The following is a 19,765-nucleotide window of genomic DNA, read 5'->3' as shown; positions in this document are numbered from 1 at the left end:
TGCTGTAAATGGCGAGTTTCCAAAGTGTGCTTTATCAGAACTGTGGACACTAAAGTGTGCCTAGCACTTCTGCCATTTCAGCAGTAATCCAACACACAAAACATCTTCCGTGGAGAGAAGAAACTGGGTTCTCACAAACTTGTGTATGAATCTACGTCCTTATATGAGTTCTAGAAAATTCCTATAATTTTATTAGTCAATCCCAAATGTTATTTTATGCTTAATATAATATTTGGATTTCCAAAAGAAAGATTTACCTTACAATGTTCTATTTGTTAATCATATACTATATAATAGTTGGGACCTAAAATTAAGGCTTTCAAATGTTCAAATTAATTCTCAATTTTCGGAACTTACATTCACCCCAGTTCACTGTAGCATGTGGTCGAGGAGGCTCACAGCTGAGCACAGCTGGCCTGTGCGTTCCAGCAGACTGGCAGCACAAAGGCCAGGAATTTGCACCCCTGGGTTTAAGTGCTAACTTTGCTCAAACTTACAAGAATTGGGGCAAGGCATTTAGCCTGCCTTTTCGTCATCTGTGAAAAAGAATTGCCAAATATGGCTGCCATAAAGAACAATCTAAAATCTACAGCTCATATACAAAATGAGGTTGTTCATACACTCTAATCTCCAGTCCTCACTAAAGCCACTCACAACGGGCGTCATTTTTGTGAAGAAAAGGCTCTGAGGGCCCCGACAGCCCGGAGAGGCAGACGGGCCGCTCGTGCCGCCTGGGGCCCACGCCCTTGCTCTCCGTCCTGCGGCCTCACGGCAGCGCAGACCCGGGGCTGGGCGGTGGGCCTGTCCCGTGGCATCAGATGTGGACCAAGAGCCCTCCCGCTGGGCGGCCCCCCATGGAGGGGCCATCTTCCAAATGAGCTACTCCCCCAAGTGAGTTCTGATTTTCTAATTTTGATGAGCAAATACAAAAAAGGCAGAATAAGATCAACAACTTGTAGCAAGTTTCCAATTCCCTAGTGTACTTCGGACACGATTTGGAGGGTTGAGTAAGTAAAGTATATCTACCACTTATTGTCATTTCTGGCTATAATTAGGCCCAATAAGAAAAATTCAGCATTCTACGTGTCATGCATAATAATCAGCCAGAGGACAAGCATTCCTTACGGGCCTCCAGTCCCATCTCTCTTTGAACTGCCACCCTGGTTTCTGTGTTCAACATTCTGTAAAAGAAAAAAATTCCATAACCATTAATTAGTAAATCAAAAGGAATTAACTGTAATTAATAAACTCTGCAAAACAAGCATGGACTCAAAATTTAACAGCAGCAGCTATGCCATATGTATTTGTAGTCAGGTGATTACGTAAGCGGGATGAACAAAAGTAGATATATTAAAAGGTGACTGATTATGCAGTAGCTCAGTAAGAGAAAGTTATACTTATCAATCTCATATTCTTTTTAGAAAAGTAGGACTAGTTCCTTACACTGCTTAAAATTAAACTTTCAAACATATGGAATGTGGCTATTTCACAGATCTATGCACCTGTAGAAAAAAGATTTTAATAATCTTCTCTTACATTAATAAATGGTTTAAAATAAAACGCATTAGATTGTAGAAATGGCCATGGACAGGCAGGCTGACAGGGCCCTGGCCGATGTTGTTCAGTAGTTAAGAGTGCTGGCCCATGGACCAAAGGGTCAGTCTCTGGTTGGATTCCTGGTCAAGGGAATGTATCTGATTGCAGGTTCGATCCCTGGGCCCAGGGAGGCAACCAATCAACATGTCTTTCTCGCATCGATGTTTCTCTTCTCCCTCTCCTCCTCCCCCTGTCCCTTGCATGCCTTCTACTAATCAATGGAAAAAATATCCTCGGGTGAGGATTAAATAAATAAATAAATAAATAAATAAATAAATAAACAAACAAATAAAATATCAGCTTCCTCTGTTAAATTTCAAAATTTTATGACAGATTTCTGAATATGTGTCAAAAAAGCTTCCTATCTCCTAGGTCAGGAATCTCTATGTACTGACCACGGAACACAGACATGAACCATGTCTTACACGGCGATGACTCAGCACAGTCCCGCCCGGCTACAGTCAGCCGTGCTCCTGCTCCAGGGGCGCCAGGGTGGCCAGGGCCAGCAGCACCAGGACACGCACCTTGAGCTCCCTTTTCCTATGCTCCTCTTTCGATGGCCTCTCTTTTCTGTCCAGGCTGCCTCGGTGCCTCTCGTCATCCAAGGGAAAGCCTTCCTTATGTCCTTTCTCTTTGTGCCTTCTTTCCCCTTCATTTTTGGAGAGCGAGTTGCTTTTTTCTTTGGAGTACTTCTCTCTCTTTTCCCTGGTGCTGCTTTTCTCAGGATGCCTCTTTCCTCGATCCGCCTCTTTGTGCCTCCTGTGTCTTCTTTCACCCTCCTCTTTGTAAAGCCAGTAATTAAGGGGGTTGTCCTTGCTGTCACCGTACTGCAGCTATAAAAGGACACGGGGAACGGTGCGTGAGCACAGGAGACGCTCACGCTTTCATGCATGTTCCGACAAAGGCGAGGAAGGCCAAACCACCACTTCCCTGCAGTCCTCTACCTGCTGCAGGGACCTTCCACACTCCCTGATGTCACGCTCCACAAAGAAAGACCCGCTGCTTCACTGGCCTCCCACCTGCGGGGCGGCACAACGCTGTAGCCCCCCGCCCTCCTCCTGAGGTGGGAACAAGGCTCAAATCCCTGTCCAGTCCGGACTTCTCTATGGCCCCCTCGTCACATCTGTCATCCTCCCCAACTCCAGCACATCCCGGGCTGCACCAAGAGCAGGCTCTCCTGTGACAATCTCTCCACAGGCTGCCCCACAGGCTGTCTCCGAGGCTGTGCACACCCCTGCACCCCACACACAGGGACACTTAAGACCAGGCGCCGTGGTTTTGCCATCACTGTACCCCAGACCACAGATGCTCAGTGGTAACATGATGCCCATCTCAGGCTGCTAGTATGCAGGACATGTTGTCAGTGTGTACTTATATGAGAAGTTAATATGTTTATAAGCAATTGGCTTTAACAAAGGCCACGGTAAAAATTTGCATACCGCCAGTCCTCTGAAATAGTTCCTAAGACCTCCTATGGAACCCCTCTGTGTATGCAAATGAGCACTAGCCAAAAAAAAAAAATGCTGTTTAAAAGTAAATTTTAAGCTTAATAAAAAGGAGAAATTTTTAAATCTCTTCTGCTACTATTTACAGGATAAACTCAAGGTTATTATTCAAGCATTAAATCTGATCATTAATAAAGTCACCATAATTAAAAAGAGAGTCACTTAAAATATAGGCATAGCAGCATTAGCCAGCATCTGAACAGCAACCAAGCTCTAGCCGGTTTGGCTTGGTGGATGGAGCCTTGGCCTGTGGACTGAAAGGTCCCAGGTTCAATTCTGGTCAAGGGCACATGCCTGAGTTTCGGGCTTGATCCCCAGTGTGTGTGGGGGTGTGTGTGTGTAGGAGGCAGCCTTTCAATGATTTTTTTCTCATCACTGATGTTTCTGTCTTTCTCTCCCTCTTCCTTTCTCTCTGAAATCAATAAAAATATATTTAAAAAAAAAAGAAGAAGAAAGAAAAGCAACCAAGTGTGTTGCTTGGTTTAAAAGAAAGAAAAGTGATTTTTAAAAGAAGCTTCCTAAATGTGACCTGGAAATTACTCTGGGAGGAAATAAAGGGAGGTTTCCTTCAAATGTCTGAAAAACTGAAATTAAAAGTCAATGTATTTGGCCTCAAAAAGAAAAGTAAATAATTTGCATTTAATCCTCCTTAAACAAAGTTTATGTAAATATACTCAAAAACTGATAGCAGAAATTCAATTAGTGTCATTTACTGTCCACACCCAAGGACAAATGAAGTTAGAAAATAAGCCTTATTTCAGACTGATTTAAATTGGCAGATTGAAATAAGTGAATATTCAGGGGAACTTAGTTATACTAGGCAGGAACCTATTCCTGGAGCATTAACTATTTTTTAGTGATAGTTCATCTCATAGTAAAAACTGCTTATCATGCAATGAATCCAGAGCAGTCATATTTCTGTGCAAAAAATTGAATTAAAAGCTATCAAGGCTGCATTACAGGATTTCCAAAAGCCTTTTGATATTATTTAAAACAAAAAAAGGGGGGGGATAGTGAAGTAATCTCCTGTAAGTAAACTACATCAAGCCTTAATTACTTTAAATTTTTTCACTTTAAATTTTTTTCACTTGTAATGCTGATAGCAAGACACACATGGTGTCAGAATAAGCCAAAGGAAAATGGTTTGGCAAAATAAAAAGATCCCAAGTCTAGTTTATAAAAAGGATCCCTTTATTAACCTTTGATCAAGGATATGCTTATATATTTCCAGAAAACTACTCCAAGCCTGTGTGGATTCCTGCAACAATGGATCCAAGAGGGGAACTGACCAGACTACTCCAGCCATAGACAGCAGTAGCCCCAAGCAACACGCTGACAAGACAGAGGAAAAACAGTCCAGAGATGGGGGATAGTGAAGATGCCTTGCCATGCTAGCAGTCATTAGCTGTGCATCAGCGCAGGTTGCCCAGGACCAAGCCAAAGAAGGTCAGACCTGCATTGCCATTGCTCACCGTTTGTCCACCATCCAGAACTGGAGTATCATTGCTGTCATGTCACAGGGGACAGTGATTGAGAAAGGAACTCATAAAAACTGTTGGACAGTGATTGGGAAGGGGACTCAAAGAACTGTTGGCCAGAAAGGAGCTTTCTGCAGACTGATTCCTTTGATGCCTGGCAGCAATTTAAAAGGACATGAAAGAACTCAATCCTTTCCATTGAATTTAAAAATCTTAAAAGGACTCAAGCTCTGCAAATGGCATACATTCTTGTTAAATTTATTAAATCAAAAAGGGATATGCTGGAGGGTAAGAACAGTAGTTAGCATAATAAATGCGAGAAGTTCATCAGAAGGCTGATGGACATCTTCAGCAGGGCTGAAAATATGCATAAAATTATTATTATGCATATTATTACCTGCTGTAATACAACTGTAGGCATTTCCCCTAAGCTGATAATCTTTTCCTATTTACCAAACTTTACCTTTGATATGCCTGTTTGCATTCCTAAAGGGCCAATGTGTTTTCCAGCAAATAAAAAGCCGTGGGTCCGGAGATTCAGGGAGCCCACTTCACTAGAGAGTGGAGCCTCCATCTGGCTCCCTCAATGCCTTCTAAATTTATATTTCTTGTCTAGTTTCTATTCATTTATGCACTGCCCTTCTCCAGATTCCTGAACCCTACCTGTGGAAAGACTGTGGCAAAAAGAGAAAGAGATATAGAACATGTTTGAAGAAATAATGGAAGAAAACGTCCCTAACCTGGTAAAGGAAAAAGTCACACAAGTTCAGGGGGCACAGAGAACCCCAAGCAAGAAGCCAAACAAGCCCATGCCCAAACACATCATAATTAGAATACCAAAAATTAAAAACAAAGAGAGAATCTTAAAGGCAGCAAGAGAAAAGCAAACTGTTACCTACAAAGGAGTTCCCATTAGGCTGACACCTGATTTCTCATCAAAACTCTACAGGCCAGAAGGGAATGGCATGAAGTACTCAAGGTAATGGAAAGCAAGGATCTGAGACCAAGATTAATATATCCAGCAAGGCTATCATTCAAAATAGACGGTCAAATAAAGAGCTTCCCAGACAAAATAAAAAAAGGCTAAAGGAGTTCATCACCACCAAGCCAGCATTATAAGAAATGCTAAAGGGATTGCTGTAATGAGAAGAAGAAACAGAAAGAGAAACCTATCCATACAGAATTAAAATGGCTATAAATAAGTACCTATCAGTAATAACCCTAAATGTAAATGGATTAAATGCTCCAATCAAAAGGTCTAGGGTAGATGAATGGACACAAAAACATGACTCAACTATATGCTGTCTACAAGAGACCCACCTCAAAACAAAAGACACACACAGATGAGAGTGAGGGCTGGAAAAAAGTTTTCCAGGCGCATGAAAAAGAAAAAAAAAAGCTGAAGTAGCAATAATCATATCCAACAAAATAGACTTTAAAATGAAGGCCATCACAAGAGACAACAAAGGGATCGATCCAACAAGAGAATATAACCCTGGTAAACATATATGCACCCAATATAGGAGCACCTAAATATAAAAAAAACTTCTAGAAGACTTTAAGGGAAAGATCAACAACAATACAGTCATAGTAGGGGACTTTAACACCCCACTGACTTCACTGGATAGATCTTCCAGACCAAAAAAATATATATATATCAATGAAACAGTGACTCTAAAGGACATACTGGGTTAGATGTATTTAAATGACATTTATAGAACATTTCACCCCAAAGCTGCAGGATATACATTCTTCTCAAGTACACATGGATCATTAACAAAGATAGACCACATGTTAGGAGACAAAACAAGTCTCTACAAGTTCAAGAAGATTGAAATCATATCAAGCATCTTCTCAGATCACAGTAGAATGAAATTAGAAATCAACTACAGTAAAAATACCCAAACACATGGAGGCTAAATAGCATGTTATTAAACAATAAATGAGTTACCAACAAGATCAAGAAAGAAATAAAAAAAAATTCCTAGAAACCAATGAAAATGAGCACAAAACAACCCAAAATCTCTAGGACACAGTGAAAGCAGTCCTGAGAGGGAAGTTCATAGCACTACAGGCCTATCTCAAAAAACATGAAAAATCAACAATGAACTATTTAACCCTACATCTTAAAGAACTAGAAAGAGAAAAATAAGAAAAGCCCAGAGTAAGTAGAAGGAAGGAAATAATAAAGATTAGAGTAGAAATAAATGATAAGCAGACTAAAAAAAAAACACAATATAAAAAAATCAATGAAACCAAGAACTGGTTCTTTGAAAAGATAAAATTGATGAACTGTTAGCCAAACTCATCAAGAAACAAAGAGAGAGGACCCAAATAAATAAAATCAGAAACGAAAGTGGAGAAGTAACCACTGACACCACAGAAATACAAAGGGTTGTAAGAAAATACTATGAACAACTATACTAGTATGCCAACAAGCTGGACAATGTAGATAAAGTGGACAAATTCTTAGAAAAATACAATCTCCCAAAACTGAAACAGGAAGAATCAGAAAACCTGATTAGGCTAATAACAACTGATGAAATAGAAGCAGTAATCAAAAAACTCTAAGCAAATAAAAGCCCTGGTCCACAGCTTCACAGGGAGTTTTACCAAACATTCAAAGAAGAAACAACACCTATACTCCTCAAACTATTCCAAAAAATCTCAGAAGAAGGAACACTTTCAAACTCTTTTTATGATTCCAGCATTACCCTAATTCCAAAATCAGATAAAGATACTACAAAGAAAGAGAATTACAGGCCAATATCCTTGATGAACATAGATGATAAAATCATCAACAAAATATTAGCAAATTGGATCCAGCCATACATTAAAAAGACCATGACCAAGTGGGATTTAATCCAGGGATGCAAGGCTGGTACAACAATTGCAAATCAATAAACGGGACACCTCTCATAAACAAATTGGAAGACAAATTTCACATGAGCACATCGATAGATGCAGAAAAAGCATTCAACAAAATCCAACACCCATTTTTGATAAAATCTCTCAGCAAAGTGGGAAGAAAGGGAGCATATCTCAACACGATAAAGACCATAGATGACAAACCTACAGCCAACATCATACTCAATGGGCAAAAACTAACAGCATTTCCCCTAAAAACAGGAACAAGACAGCAATGTCCGTGGTCACCACTCTTATTCAACACTAGAGGCCCGGTGCATGAAAATTCATGCACTGGAGGGGGGGGTCCCTCAGCCCGGCCTGCCCCCTCTCACAGTCCGGGAGCCCTCAGGGGCAGGAGGTGACCCGGAAATCAGGGGAAGGCGATGCCCCATCACACCTCTGCTGCTGCCACTGCCTGCAGCACAAGCCTCGTCCAGCCCTGGTTACCTGAGCCTCGGGCAGCCCTTGGCAGCTGGGCAGCCGTCATCCAAGGCTTACCTATGCCTTGGGCCGGTCCTGGGGGGTTAGGGGGCTGAGGGTGGGTCCGACCGAACCATGCGCCTGCCATGCCCCTGCTGGGCTGAAAGGACTGTGGGACTCTGGCAGGACTGAGGGGACTGGGCACTGCCATCTTTGTGACGGTATGATGGTCAATTTGAATATTACCTCTTTATTAGATAGGAGGATAGTACTGGAAGTCCTAGCTACAGTGATCATATAAGAAGAAATAAAAGACATCCAAATGAGAAGGAGAATGTGAAACTGTCATTATTCACAGATGACATGATATTATACATAGAAAACCTAAAGACTCCACCAAAAAACTACTAGATTTAATGAATGAATTTGGCAATGTAGCAGGATACAAAATCAACACCCAAAAATTGATGGCATTTTTATACACCAACTAGAGAGCCAGTGCACCAAATTCGTGCATGGGTAGGGTCCTTAGGCCTGGCTGAAGATCAGGGCCTATTGGGGCTTTCTGGCTGCTGGCCGGGGCCTTCCTTCATTCCACCCCACCCCCCAGGGTCAGCATACATCATAGCGAGCGATCGAACTCCCGGTCTCCCAGTCAAACTCCTGAGGGGACACTTTGCATATTAGCCTTTTATAGATAAAAGATATGAATTCTCAGAAATAGAAAGTAAACAAGCAATCCCATTTACCATTGCAACAAAAAAATTTAAATATGTAGGAATAAACTTAACCAAGGAGGCAAAAGATCTGTATTCAGAAAACTGTAAGATGTTGAAAAAAGAGAAAGAAGAAGATATAAACAAGTGGAAGAATATACTGTGTTCATGGATTGGTAGAATCAACATCATTAAAATGTCCATACTACTCAAGGCACTCTACAGATTAAATGCAATCCCTATTAAAATACCAACAGTATATTTCACAGATTTAGAATACTCCAAAAATTTATATGGAACTAAAACAGACCCCGAATAGCCGCAGCAATCTTTCTTTTTTAATCTCATTATTGGTTATGGTATCACATAATTGTCCTCATCCCCCTATTCCCATCCCAAACCCCTCCCCACATATGCCCCCACCCTCCTGTTGTCCATGACCACTGGTTAGGCTTATATGCATACAAGTCCTTTGGTTGATCTCTCCCCCTTTCCCCCACCCTCCCCTGCCTTCCCTCTGAGGTTTGACAGTCTGATCGATGGTTCCCTGTCACCGGGTCTGTTTTTGTTCTTCAGCTTATGTTGTTCATTATTTCCCTTAGATGCGTGAGATCATGTGATACAAGAAATACACTTATAAGAACCGCAAATGAGACAAGCCATAATGGTTATTTGCTGAGAGGCAAATGAATCAGTCTGTAGTGAGTTTCTTTCTGGGCCAACAGTTCTTTTGAGTCCCAATTTCAATATCGAACATTTCCTTAAGGGTACTAGCCGCAGCAATCTTGAGAAAGAACAACAAAGTTGGAGGAATCACAATACCAGATTTCAAGTTAAATTACAAAGCCACCTTAATCAAAACAGCCTGGTGCTGGCAGAAGAACAGGCATAGACCAATTAGAGGCCCAGTGCATGAAATTTGTGCACTGGTGGGGTCCCTAGCGGCTGCTAGCATCCATCGGGTACAACCTCCCTTCCCCCAGCTGGCCCCGCCCCCTGGTAGAACTCCCAAACGAACTTCCGCTCAAGGGGACAATTTGCATACTACACTTTTATTATATAGGATGAAACAGAAAAAAGACCCCAGAAATTGACCCAAGCCATCATTCTCAATTAATATTTGACTAAGGAGGCAAGAGCATACAATGGAGTCAAGGCAGTCTCTTCAATAAATGGTGTTGGGAAAATTAGGCAGATACAGGCAAGAAAATGAAACTAGACACCATCTTACACCATACACAAGAATAAACTCAAAATGGATAAAAGACTTAAATGGAAGTCATGAAGCCCTAAAAGTCCTAGAAGAAATCATAGACAACAAAATCTCAGACATCCCTCCTAGCAATATGTTTACGGTACAGCTCCTAGGGCAAAGGAAACTAAGGAGAAAATAAACAAATGGGACTACATCAAAGTAAAAAGCTTCTGCACAGCAAAAGAAACAATCAACAAAATTAAAAGGAAGCCTATATGTTTGGGAGAACATATTTGGCAATGACACACCTGATAAAGGGTTAATATCCAAAATATATAAGAAAGTTATACAACTTAACAGAAGGAAGACAAACAACCCAATTAAAAAATGGGCAAAGGACCTAATAGACACTTCTCCAAAGAGGACACACAGATGCCAAGAGACATGAAAAAGTGCTCAAAGTCACTGATCACCAGAGAGATGCAAATTAAAACGACACTGAGGTATCACCTCACACCTGTCAGAATGGCTGCCATCAACAAATCAACAAATGACAAGTGAGGATGTGGCGAGAAGGGAACCCTGTGCACTGCGGGTGGGAACACAGACTGGTGCAGCCATTATGGAGAACAGTATGGAGTTTCCTCAAAAAATTAAAGATGGAACTTCCATTTGACCCAGTGATCCCACTTCTAGGAATATATCCTAAGAAACCCAAAACACCAATCAGAAAGAATATATGTACCCCTATGTTCATCTATACTAATAAAAGGGTAATATGCTAATTAGACCGGGTCGACCAGACATCTTCTGGGCATCTGGTCCTCCTTCCGAACAAAGCCACTGTGGCGGGGGCTGAGGCAGAGGTGGTTAGGGGCGATCAGGCTGGCAGGGGAGCAGTCAGGGGTGATCAGGCCGGCAGGGGAAGGCAGTTAGGGGCGATCAGGCAGGCAGGCAGAGTGGTTAGGGGTGATCAGGCAGGCAGGCAGGTGAGTGGTTAGAAGTCAGTGGTCCCAGATTGCGAGAGGGATGTCCGACTGCCAGTAGTCGGACATCCCCTGAGGGGTCCCGGACTGGAGTGGGTGCAGGCCAGGCTGAGGGACCCCCCCACCCTGTGCACGAATTTCATGCACTGGGCCTCTAGTAGCAACATAATTTACAATAGCTAAGATCTGGAAACTGCCCACGGGCCCATCAGTAGATGAGTGGATAAAAAAGATGTGGTACATTTACACCATGGAATACTACGCAGCAATAAAATAGAAGAATCTCTTACGCTTTGAGACAGCATGGAGGGACCTGTAGAGTATCATGCTGAGTGAAGTAAATCAGTAAGAGAAAAGACAAGTATCACATGATCTCACTCATATGTGGAATCCAAGTAACAAAATAAACTGATGAACAGAGTGGATCCAGAGACATGGAAGCAGGGAACAGAGTGTGGAATCTCAGAGGGAAGGCAGGGGAGGGTGCATGGGAGGTAATCAACCAAGGACATTGTATGCATATATGCATGGCCCATGGACACAGACAATGGGGCAGTGAGGGCCTGGGGGGGAAGGGGGCGGGCTGGAGGGGGTCTATGGGGGGAAAAAGGACATATGTAATACTTTCAACAATAAAGAATTATTTTTTTTTTAAAGAAGGACTCCACTAGAAAGGGAACAAATGCAGCAGGTGGGTTTGCCACAGGTATCAGATATCAGCGTGCAGGACACACCTGCCATAGGCCTACAAATGCCATGCACCTGTCCTGAGTCAGGGCACCGCCTGGGACACATCTGCTGAGGACACAGGGACAGCACCCTGAGGACATAAGTAACTAACGCCTTTATGTAAAGGCGAATGGGGGATGTCTACATTTACCCTGAGCCAGCAAGTTCTCTTCCAGAAATGATCATAAGGACATAATTATGATTTAATGCAGAGCTTACCGCCTGGGTGTCTTCCCAAGCCTCGAAGTCTATGTCACAAAATTTCCCCAATGCCTCTACCACCAACATGTCATTGATTTGCAGTGTTTGGGGCCTGGTATGCGTACCTTCCTTTCTCGGTATCTTCTTTCTCGCTCTTCATCTCCTCTTTCAGAGTTTTCATCTCTCCTCTCGTTCTCTTCAGTTCTTACTTTACTTACTATAAAAAGAAAACATACTTTTATTGTTTGTTTTTTGTTGTTAATCTTTACCAGGGAACATTTTTTCATTGATTTCTTTTTAGACAGAGTGGAAGAGAGAAGGAGAGACAGAGAGAAAAACATCGATGTCGATTGGTTGCCTCCCGCATGCGCCCCAACCAAGGCCACGGATTGAGCCTGCAACCGAGATACATGCCTGTCACTAGATTCAAACCCGGAACCCTTCAATCCACAGGCCCACGCTCTATCCACTGAGCCAAACTGGCGAGGGCAAGAAAACATATTTTTAACATTCCCAAACTTCAGACATCCAAAAGGCCCCCTAACATCTTGCTGCAACCTTTTTTGTAAATACTGCATTACAAAATTATGTATTAACACATGAAAACATATCCTTCTATTAGACCACATTCTATAATCTCAAGAATAAAAAGTCCTGGAATCTAAAATAAAAATGAATCTCAGAGGGACGGGAGGGTTGGGTGGGTGGCTGGGAAGAGATTAACCAAAGACCTTGGATGCATATGTGCATAACCCCTGGACACAGACAATAGTGCGGGGAAGGCCTGGAGTGAGGGGTAGGGCGGGCTCCAAGGGGTCAATGGGGAAAAAGGGGGGACATCTGTAATACTTTCAACAATAAAGATAAATTAAAAATTAAAAAATCACATACAAAAATGGAATAAAGGAGATGACAGTGGCAACTGCTAAGGAGGCAACCTGGCAGGTGCAGCCTAGCTGCTGGGACTCAGCGGCACCAGCCCAATGCACACACCTTCAGGCCCTGCGTCGCCAACAGAGGTGCTGGGGTAGCACAGCCTGTCCAGAAAAATGCCCCCTGGGCGGACATTTCCGCAAAGTGCTCAGCTGCAAGAGAGACAATGCGACCTTGGGACGAGTGGAGGAGGGCACCACCTACAGCCGGTCGCTGCCCCCCCCCCCCCCCCCCCCCCGCACCTGTGAGAGAGGCCAAAGGGACCAGCCGAGCCACAGACAACCAGTGACAATACACACAGCTCCCTCCAATAGTGAAAACTAGATTTTCACTTTTGAATCTGCCAAGACAAAAGTCATTACGCTTAAAATGAAGAAAACAACATTTTCAGAGATAAGGACCAAATTGAATATTCAGACAAATTGTTAAATATCTATACTAATAAAAGGGTAATATGCAAATTGGTCACGACGCCCTCAAAGTAACAACCGAACAGCAGGCTGTGTGGGGTGACCAGGCCGGCAGGGGGGTTAGCGAGGGACGACCAAACGACTGACCAGCAGGCTGCGTGGGCAACCAGACCGGCAGGGGGGCAGTTGGGGGCAACCAGGCCAGCAGGGGGGACAGTGAGGGGCAACCAGGCCAGCAGGGGGGGCAGTTTGGGATGACCAGGCCAGCAGCGGGGGGCAGTTAGGGGCAATCAGGCAGGTGAGCAGTTAGGAGCCAGTGGTCCTAAATTGTGAGAGGCATGTCCTTGGGATCGGGCCAAAAACAGCAGTTGGACATCCCCCAAGGTGTCCCGGATTGGAGAGGGTCCAGGCTGGGCTGAGGGTAGCCCTCCCTCCCCCTGTGCATTTAAGCACTGGGCCTCTAGTTGCTTAAAATAAAACAGATACTTCTGAGAAATTCTTTTACCAAAGAGCATAACTTTTGTTTATCTACAATGTGGATTGAGATTTACAAAGATAATTAATCTGGAATGTTTCAATAGTAAAACTCTAGCAAATGAGAAAATCATTATTCCTTTCATTCACTGAAATGAGGTTTAAAATACCGAAAAGAAAACCATCTTGTAAAGCACACAGTTCAGCACGGGCACAACCCAACGCAAAGCTGAGCTCTGAAAACCAAGGGCAAGGACAAGGTGGGGAGTGGGCACTTCAGAGGGGCTCGCCCACGTGCCTGGCCCTGGGAGGGCCAAGCCCAGAGCGTACCTGACCGCATTCTGTGCTCAGGCCAGTTGTGGTGCCTGGCCGCAGGCTTGGGCTCCTCCCTCCGCACCCGGTGCTCTCCCTCACGCTCCCGGTCTCTCTCCCGGTCTTTGCCTCGGCTCTGGTGCTTCTCTGTGGTGTCATGCTCTCGGGCCTTGTCCCTCAGCTTCTCTCTGTCCAGGTCCCGGGCGTCCCTTCTCCTCTCCCGTGGCTTCTCCTTGTCTCTGTCCCCACGAGGATGCTCCCTGGAGCCATGGCGGTCTCTGTCTGCCACCCGCTCCCTGCGCTTGGCATCCCGGTCTGGGTCCCTGGGCTTCTGCTCCTTGGACTCTGGGGCATCCGTTTCCAAGTCCTTATGTAGCTTCTTTTCCTTGTGTTTCTTATCCTCCCTAGGAAGTGCCGACTGTGCAGCCAAAGCAGAAAAAGGAAAGGGTTTCTGAGCGTGACCGCCTTAAAACCACCCGCGGCCACTGTGTCCTGCTCCCCGCCAGCAGGAAGGGCAGAAGAAGCCGCCGCAGCCGGAGGTGTCACAGCCTCTCTCTGACCGCAGAGCGCCCACGTGGGAGACACATTCCCATTTGTTACCAAGTCACATCTAAAACTCTACCCAGATTAGAAAGAAAATGAACAGGATACTGAAGAAGAAGAAGAAAGAAATAGCAGAATAAATATGCAAATCAATGACTAAATGGCACACAAAGAATGCTTGTGGAGGCCCTGGGGTGAGCCTTGAGAACTCACAAGCTTCTTTCAGTTTAGATTTTCATAAAGAAAAAAAATAGAGAGAACAAGGTACTGAAGCGGTGTCACAGTGTCTGAGGCCCATCCAGGTCCTACTCAAGTACAAGGACCTTCCTTATGAAACTCTCAGGGGATCTCTCTCAATCCCCAAGCCTCCCTCCACATACGTACACATACACACACACACACAGAGACTCACACAATGCACACCACACATGTACACACACAGCCTGGGCTCTGAACCATGAAAGAAGCCAGACAGAGTTGGTGACATTCGGGCTGGGCTAGGAAACCCCTTTCTCACCACAGACCCAGAGCTACTACCCACATGAGTCGAGAACACCCCTGAAATGAGCCACATGGAAGCAAAGTTGTGTGGGGCTGAGAACCAGGAAAAACTGTCCAATCAGACCCCAGCTCAAATACTCTAAACACATTTACCCAAAGGTGTTTCCGGAGGTCATCTGCTGTCCATGTTTCATCTTTGGTTCTTCTCTAAAAAGAAAAGTATAAAGTTGGAATTTTCCAAGATAAAAATAATCATTTTGCAAGCTCTACTAAGCTGCATTTCATTAGACCATTTTAATCAATGGCAATGAGTCCTAAATATGCAAGAATTTACTATCTACCAAAATAAATAACAGATATACAGATTTTTTAAAAATATTCACTAGTCTAAAATTACCTATAAATTATTACAGAATGTTTTTCTTTGGCTGCTTCATAATGTAAATGTCCATACTGCCTCAAGGCTCAGGCTAAGCATAGGCAACACAGTCCTCCCTTTTCCAGGTCCCTCAGCAGCCTATCAGTGCCAGTCCCAAGCAGGTGCTTCATTCATAAATATGAAGGGTCAATCTGGCATTTAAGAAAAACCAACATAAGAAAGAGAAGAATCACCCTGGCTGGGTGGCTCAGTTGGTGACAGTATTGTCCTGTACACCAACAGGTTCCAGGTTCAATTCCCCATCAGGGCACATACCTAGGCTGCGGGTTTCATCCCTGGCCCTGGCATGGCAACCAATAGTTTTTTTTCATTGATGTTCTCTCTCTCCCTTCCTCTCTCTCTAATTTCAATAAAAGCATATCCTCAATGAGAATTTTAAAAAGAGAGAGATGCCCTGACCGATTTGGCTCAGTCGATAAAGTGTCGGCCTGCGGACTCAAGGGTCCCAGGGTTCGATTCCGGTCAAGGGCATGTACCTCGGTTGTGGGCACATCCCCAGTGGGGAGGGTGCAGGAGGCAGCTGATCGATGTTTCTACCTCTCTATCCCTCTCCCTTCCTCTCTGTAAAAAAATCAATAAAATATATTTTAAAAAAAAATAGAGAGAGAGAGAAGAATCAAGACAAACAAATAGAGAAAATGACACAAGAAAATGAACAGAAGTATTTATTTTCTGTTTTTAAAGGCATAAGAGTTATATCCTCTGGAAGATATTAAAAATCTTTTAAGCACAAATTAAAACATGCTACAAAAGGAGCAATATGAGAACAAGAATTCTTAATATTAAATGTAACAAAGTAAAAAAGTTAATAAAGTTAACAATAAAGTTGGAGAAATCCCCCTAATATATCAATATGTCTATATTTTAAAAAAGGCAAAGAGATGGGAAATACAAGCCGCCAGTCCAACCCTTACCAAGAGACTGAATCAGAGTTCTAGAAAGAGAGGATGGAGAAAGCAGAAAGGGAGAATCACCCAGAGAGAGAGAGAGAGAGAGAGAGAGAGAGAGAGAGAGAGAGAGAAAGAGAAAGAGAGAGAGAGAGAGATCCCCGAAGTGAAGGTAAAGGAGAGCTTTCCTTTGAAAGTGATCACCAAGTGTCAACAACGACATTGTCGGCCCAGCCACGCTTAGGTCTGCAGTGAATACTGCTCATGTCATCATATCACAGTGTGTGGTTTTCAGACTTAAAAATCAACCTACTAACAAACCACAGGAAACTTACGCTACAGGATAACTTAAAAAAACGAGAGGGAAACGGAGAGAAGGCAGAGGTCGGGGAGTCTGTGGGCGTTAAGCGGTGGGTAAAGGAGGCTAAGCGGTCGCGGGGTCCGGCCGGGCCCAGGGCCGGTGACTGGGCCTGTAGAGACTGGGCCAATGAAGCAAGTTCCGCGAACTTCCCGAGCCCGTGTGCACCCACCTTCCCCGGCTCCATCGCCGCCTGCAGGCGCGGCCGCAGGAGGAAAGGCCCGCGGCGCCGTGTTCTCCTCCGGAGGGGCGTCCCCGACTCCTAGCAACCAGCACGCAGAGGCGGCCCAGCTACCGTTGGCCCGGCATGCTCCGCGGCCTCCCTAACGCGCAGGCGCGACCCGACTCCTGGCCGTGGGGAGGCGCGAGCAGCAGAGGGCAGAGCGATCGCTGGCTGGGACTTCCCTGCGCTCGAGGCGCCCAGCCCATGCCCGGCGACGCTGGGCTGACCCCGCTGTGGGGCCGGCAGGAGCGGAGCTAAGAGAGAAAAGTGAGGCTCAGCTGCCGCATCAGCTGCCGCTTAACCGGCTCCACGTAGCCTGGTGGCCCCTGGACCATCGGAGGCCCCGACCTGGCTCTTGGAAAGCAGTGTGTCCAGACTTTGGAAGCGCCAGACCTCCCAGATTTACCGTCGGTGTTGGAAGGGCTTTTCATCTGTCTAAGGCTTTGCGCTTCACAGATAATTTCTCCGTTTGTTGTCATTTGGTAAAACACTTGCAAGAATGGCAGGAATCGATGCATTTGAAAAAGCAGTCGTGAAAGGATGACTTCCTGCGACACGAGAGATGAGAGCTGAACCAGGAAGGCGAATGTTCTGCATCTCAGGTTTATTTTATCACGTGCAGGACGCAGCGGTGCAGGTCCCAGTCCAGCGGTGCCGTGGAACTCACACCCAGCTGTTTCCAAACACTATTTTGCGTTTGTTTAGTATACGAATGATGCTGACAAAATATGACACTTAATGTTCTCACACGCGGGCGCGTGCGAGTAAGTTCTTGCCCTGGCCGGGTAAGATGACATGGTTAGAGCATGGTTCAGATACACCAAAGTTTCGGGTTCAATCCCCGCTCAGGGCACATACAAGAAGCAACCAATGAATGTATAAATAAGAAGAACAACAAAACGATGTTTCTCTCATCTCCTCCTGTCTCTAAAATCCATAAATAAAAATGTTAAAAAAGTAAATTTGTAAATCATGTGTTAGCAATACTTCAGTTTGTGCTTTTGATATGGTTTTTCTATAGATACAAATTTTGTTTTTCAGACATTGTATTTTTTAGTTATATACTATTATGAACCGGTTACAGTTTTATGGGCCCATCTATGTATTCCAGATACAAAAGCCGTTTACTCAGTTCCTTGCCTTAGAGCCGTGGTCGGCAGACTGCGGCTCGAGAGCCACATGCGGCTCTTTGGCCCCTTGAGTGTGGCTCTTCCGCAAAATGCCACGGCATGGGCGAGTCTATTTTGAAGAAGTGGCGTTAGAAGAAGTTTAAGTTTAAAAAATTTGGCCCTCAAAAGAAATTTCAATCGTTGTACTGTTGATATTTGGCTCTGTTGACTAATGAGCTTGCCGACCACTGCCTTAGAGAAATTAACAGATCCATTAAGCCAGTGATGGGCAACCTTTTGAGCTTGGTGTGTCAAACTTCGCCAAAAAACTGAGCATAACTCGGGTAGTGTGTCACTTTGAGGAAAAAACATTATTTTGCAAATGTTTCAGCCTCAGGAGCAGCAAATGTTTCATCCTCGGCATGCGGCCGCCTCAGCGACCGCGTGTCATCAGAAATGGCTACGCGTGTCAGTGCTGACACGCGTGTCATAGGTTCGCCATCACTGCATTAAGCCTTTTGTATTTAATGATACTCTGGTTTTTAACATACCACTCCTACCTTTTTCATTTCTACTCATCCGCACTTAGAAAGAACATAGAAGGAAGTTAGGAAAGGTAATATTGGTGATAGCTATGTTTTATTCAGGGACTGCTCCAAATGAGGCATTTCTCCTAGCATCCCGCATGAGCTAGGCATGTTACAGCTTTTCAGATGAGGAGTCTGAGGACCAGAAAGGTTAATTTGCTTGCCTGAGGGCACACAGCTAGGCTGGTGGATGATCTGAGGTTAAATCATCCTCTTAAACCAGTGTGTCCTTCCATCAACAAGAAAACAGTGGATACTGTTTCCACCCACACCCATACTGCAAGAATGACCCTTCTCCCTCACCTCCCAAGTGCAGTCGCTAACTCTTGTCAAGATAATATGTCTTTGTCTATATTTTTCATTCTAGCCCCTACCAATCCATCCTGCACTGCAGCCAGTCATCTAGCACATGAATCTCATGTCACTCCCGCCTCTCTTTTTCATCACCAAACAGGAAAACTTAGACAGTCACCCAAATGCACCATGTTCACAGGTTTTGCAAATGCTCATTCCTCTTTCTCACTATCTCCCCTGTGTTTGCAAAATAAATGGCTATAGATGAAAATAAAACAATCTTTCCTCGGACTTCTTAAAACAATTATTTTCTAAATAACTCACTTGCCAATCAAATATTACATTTTATCTTGTAATATTTACCTTACTGAGTTCATGTGATGACATGGGCACTATAGAGTGTTAGAGATAGCTAAAACATAGGCTGGGCCTCCAGGAGCTTGTAATTACTAGGAGAGAGAAATATGCACACAACGACCAAACAATCTGAGTGAGAGTAGACACTGAGTGAGAGTCAGAGTGGCTTCCACCTCCACAATGAAACCCCTGCAGGGGTGTAGTGGATGCAACTGGGACAGGGAGAGGTAGTAAAGGTGGACAGAACAATTGATAAGGCCCAGATCTAGGCAGGAGGGGATCTACAACAAAGTGAAAAGAATTGAATTTAAACAGAAGGCAGCACTTTTATATATATAATAAAAGGCTAATATGCAAATAGACCAAATGGCAGAACAACCGAACAACCAATCAGAGGCTATCATGTGCTCTGACCACCAGGGGGCGTGTGCAGAACATGGCAGGTGTTGGCCCTGGCCTGATGGTGGAGCAGGTGAGCAGGGGTGCCAGACCAATGTGGGGTGCCATTCACTGTCATTTGCTGTCATCGGGCGAGCCTCTGATGTTTACTGAAAATTCCTTGCTCCCGCTCGCCAGTCCCACCTGGCGCTTGCACCTGCTGC

At 44.4% G+C, this 19,765-nt stretch overlaps 1 protein-coding gene and 1 pseudogene across 4 annotated transcripts in view; both read right to left on the bottom strand.

Moving 5' to 3' along the window:
* DYNC2I1 (dynein 2 intermediate chain 1) overlaps positions 1–16,905 on the bottom strand; it is a 66,088-nt gene extending 49,183 nt beyond the window's left edge. For all 3 annotated transcript variants that reach the window (XR_013814312.1, XM_079786358.1, XM_079786359.1), the window contains exons 1-6: positions 16,766–16,905; positions 15,063–15,116; positions 13,884–14,283; positions 11,862–11,953; positions 2,121–2,429; positions 1,126–1,181 (exon numbers count right to left, since the gene is read on the bottom strand). Coding sequence is in view for 2 of the 3 variants with exons in the window: in XM_079786358.1 (XP_079642484.1) it covers positions 1,126–1,181; positions 2,121–2,429; positions 11,862–11,953; positions 13,884–14,283; positions 15,063–15,116; positions 16,766–16,780 (926 nt within the window). In the remaining variant the exon portion in view is untranslated. The remainder of the gene's footprint in view (positions 1–1,125; positions 1,182–2,120; positions 2,430–11,861; positions 11,954–13,883; positions 14,284–15,062; positions 15,117–16,765) is intronic.
* On the bottom strand, positions 16,812–17,334 carry LOC307108123 (annotated as a pseudogene). Its single transcript has one exon. The product of its transcript is annotated as an uncharacterized misc_RNA (transcript).
* Between the last annotated feature and the right edge of the window lie 2,431 nt (positions 17,335–19,765).

Source organism: Cnephaeus nilssonii (assembly GCF_951640355.1).
Source record: "Cnephaeus nilssonii genome assembly, chromosome: 12".
Taxonomy (NCBI): Eukaryota; Metazoa; Chordata; class Mammalia; order Chiroptera; family Vespertilionidae; genus Cnephaeus; species Cnephaeus nilssonii.
The sequence above is the reverse complement of the archived record's forward strand: the minus strand, read 5'-3'. Positions and strand labels throughout refer to the sequence as shown.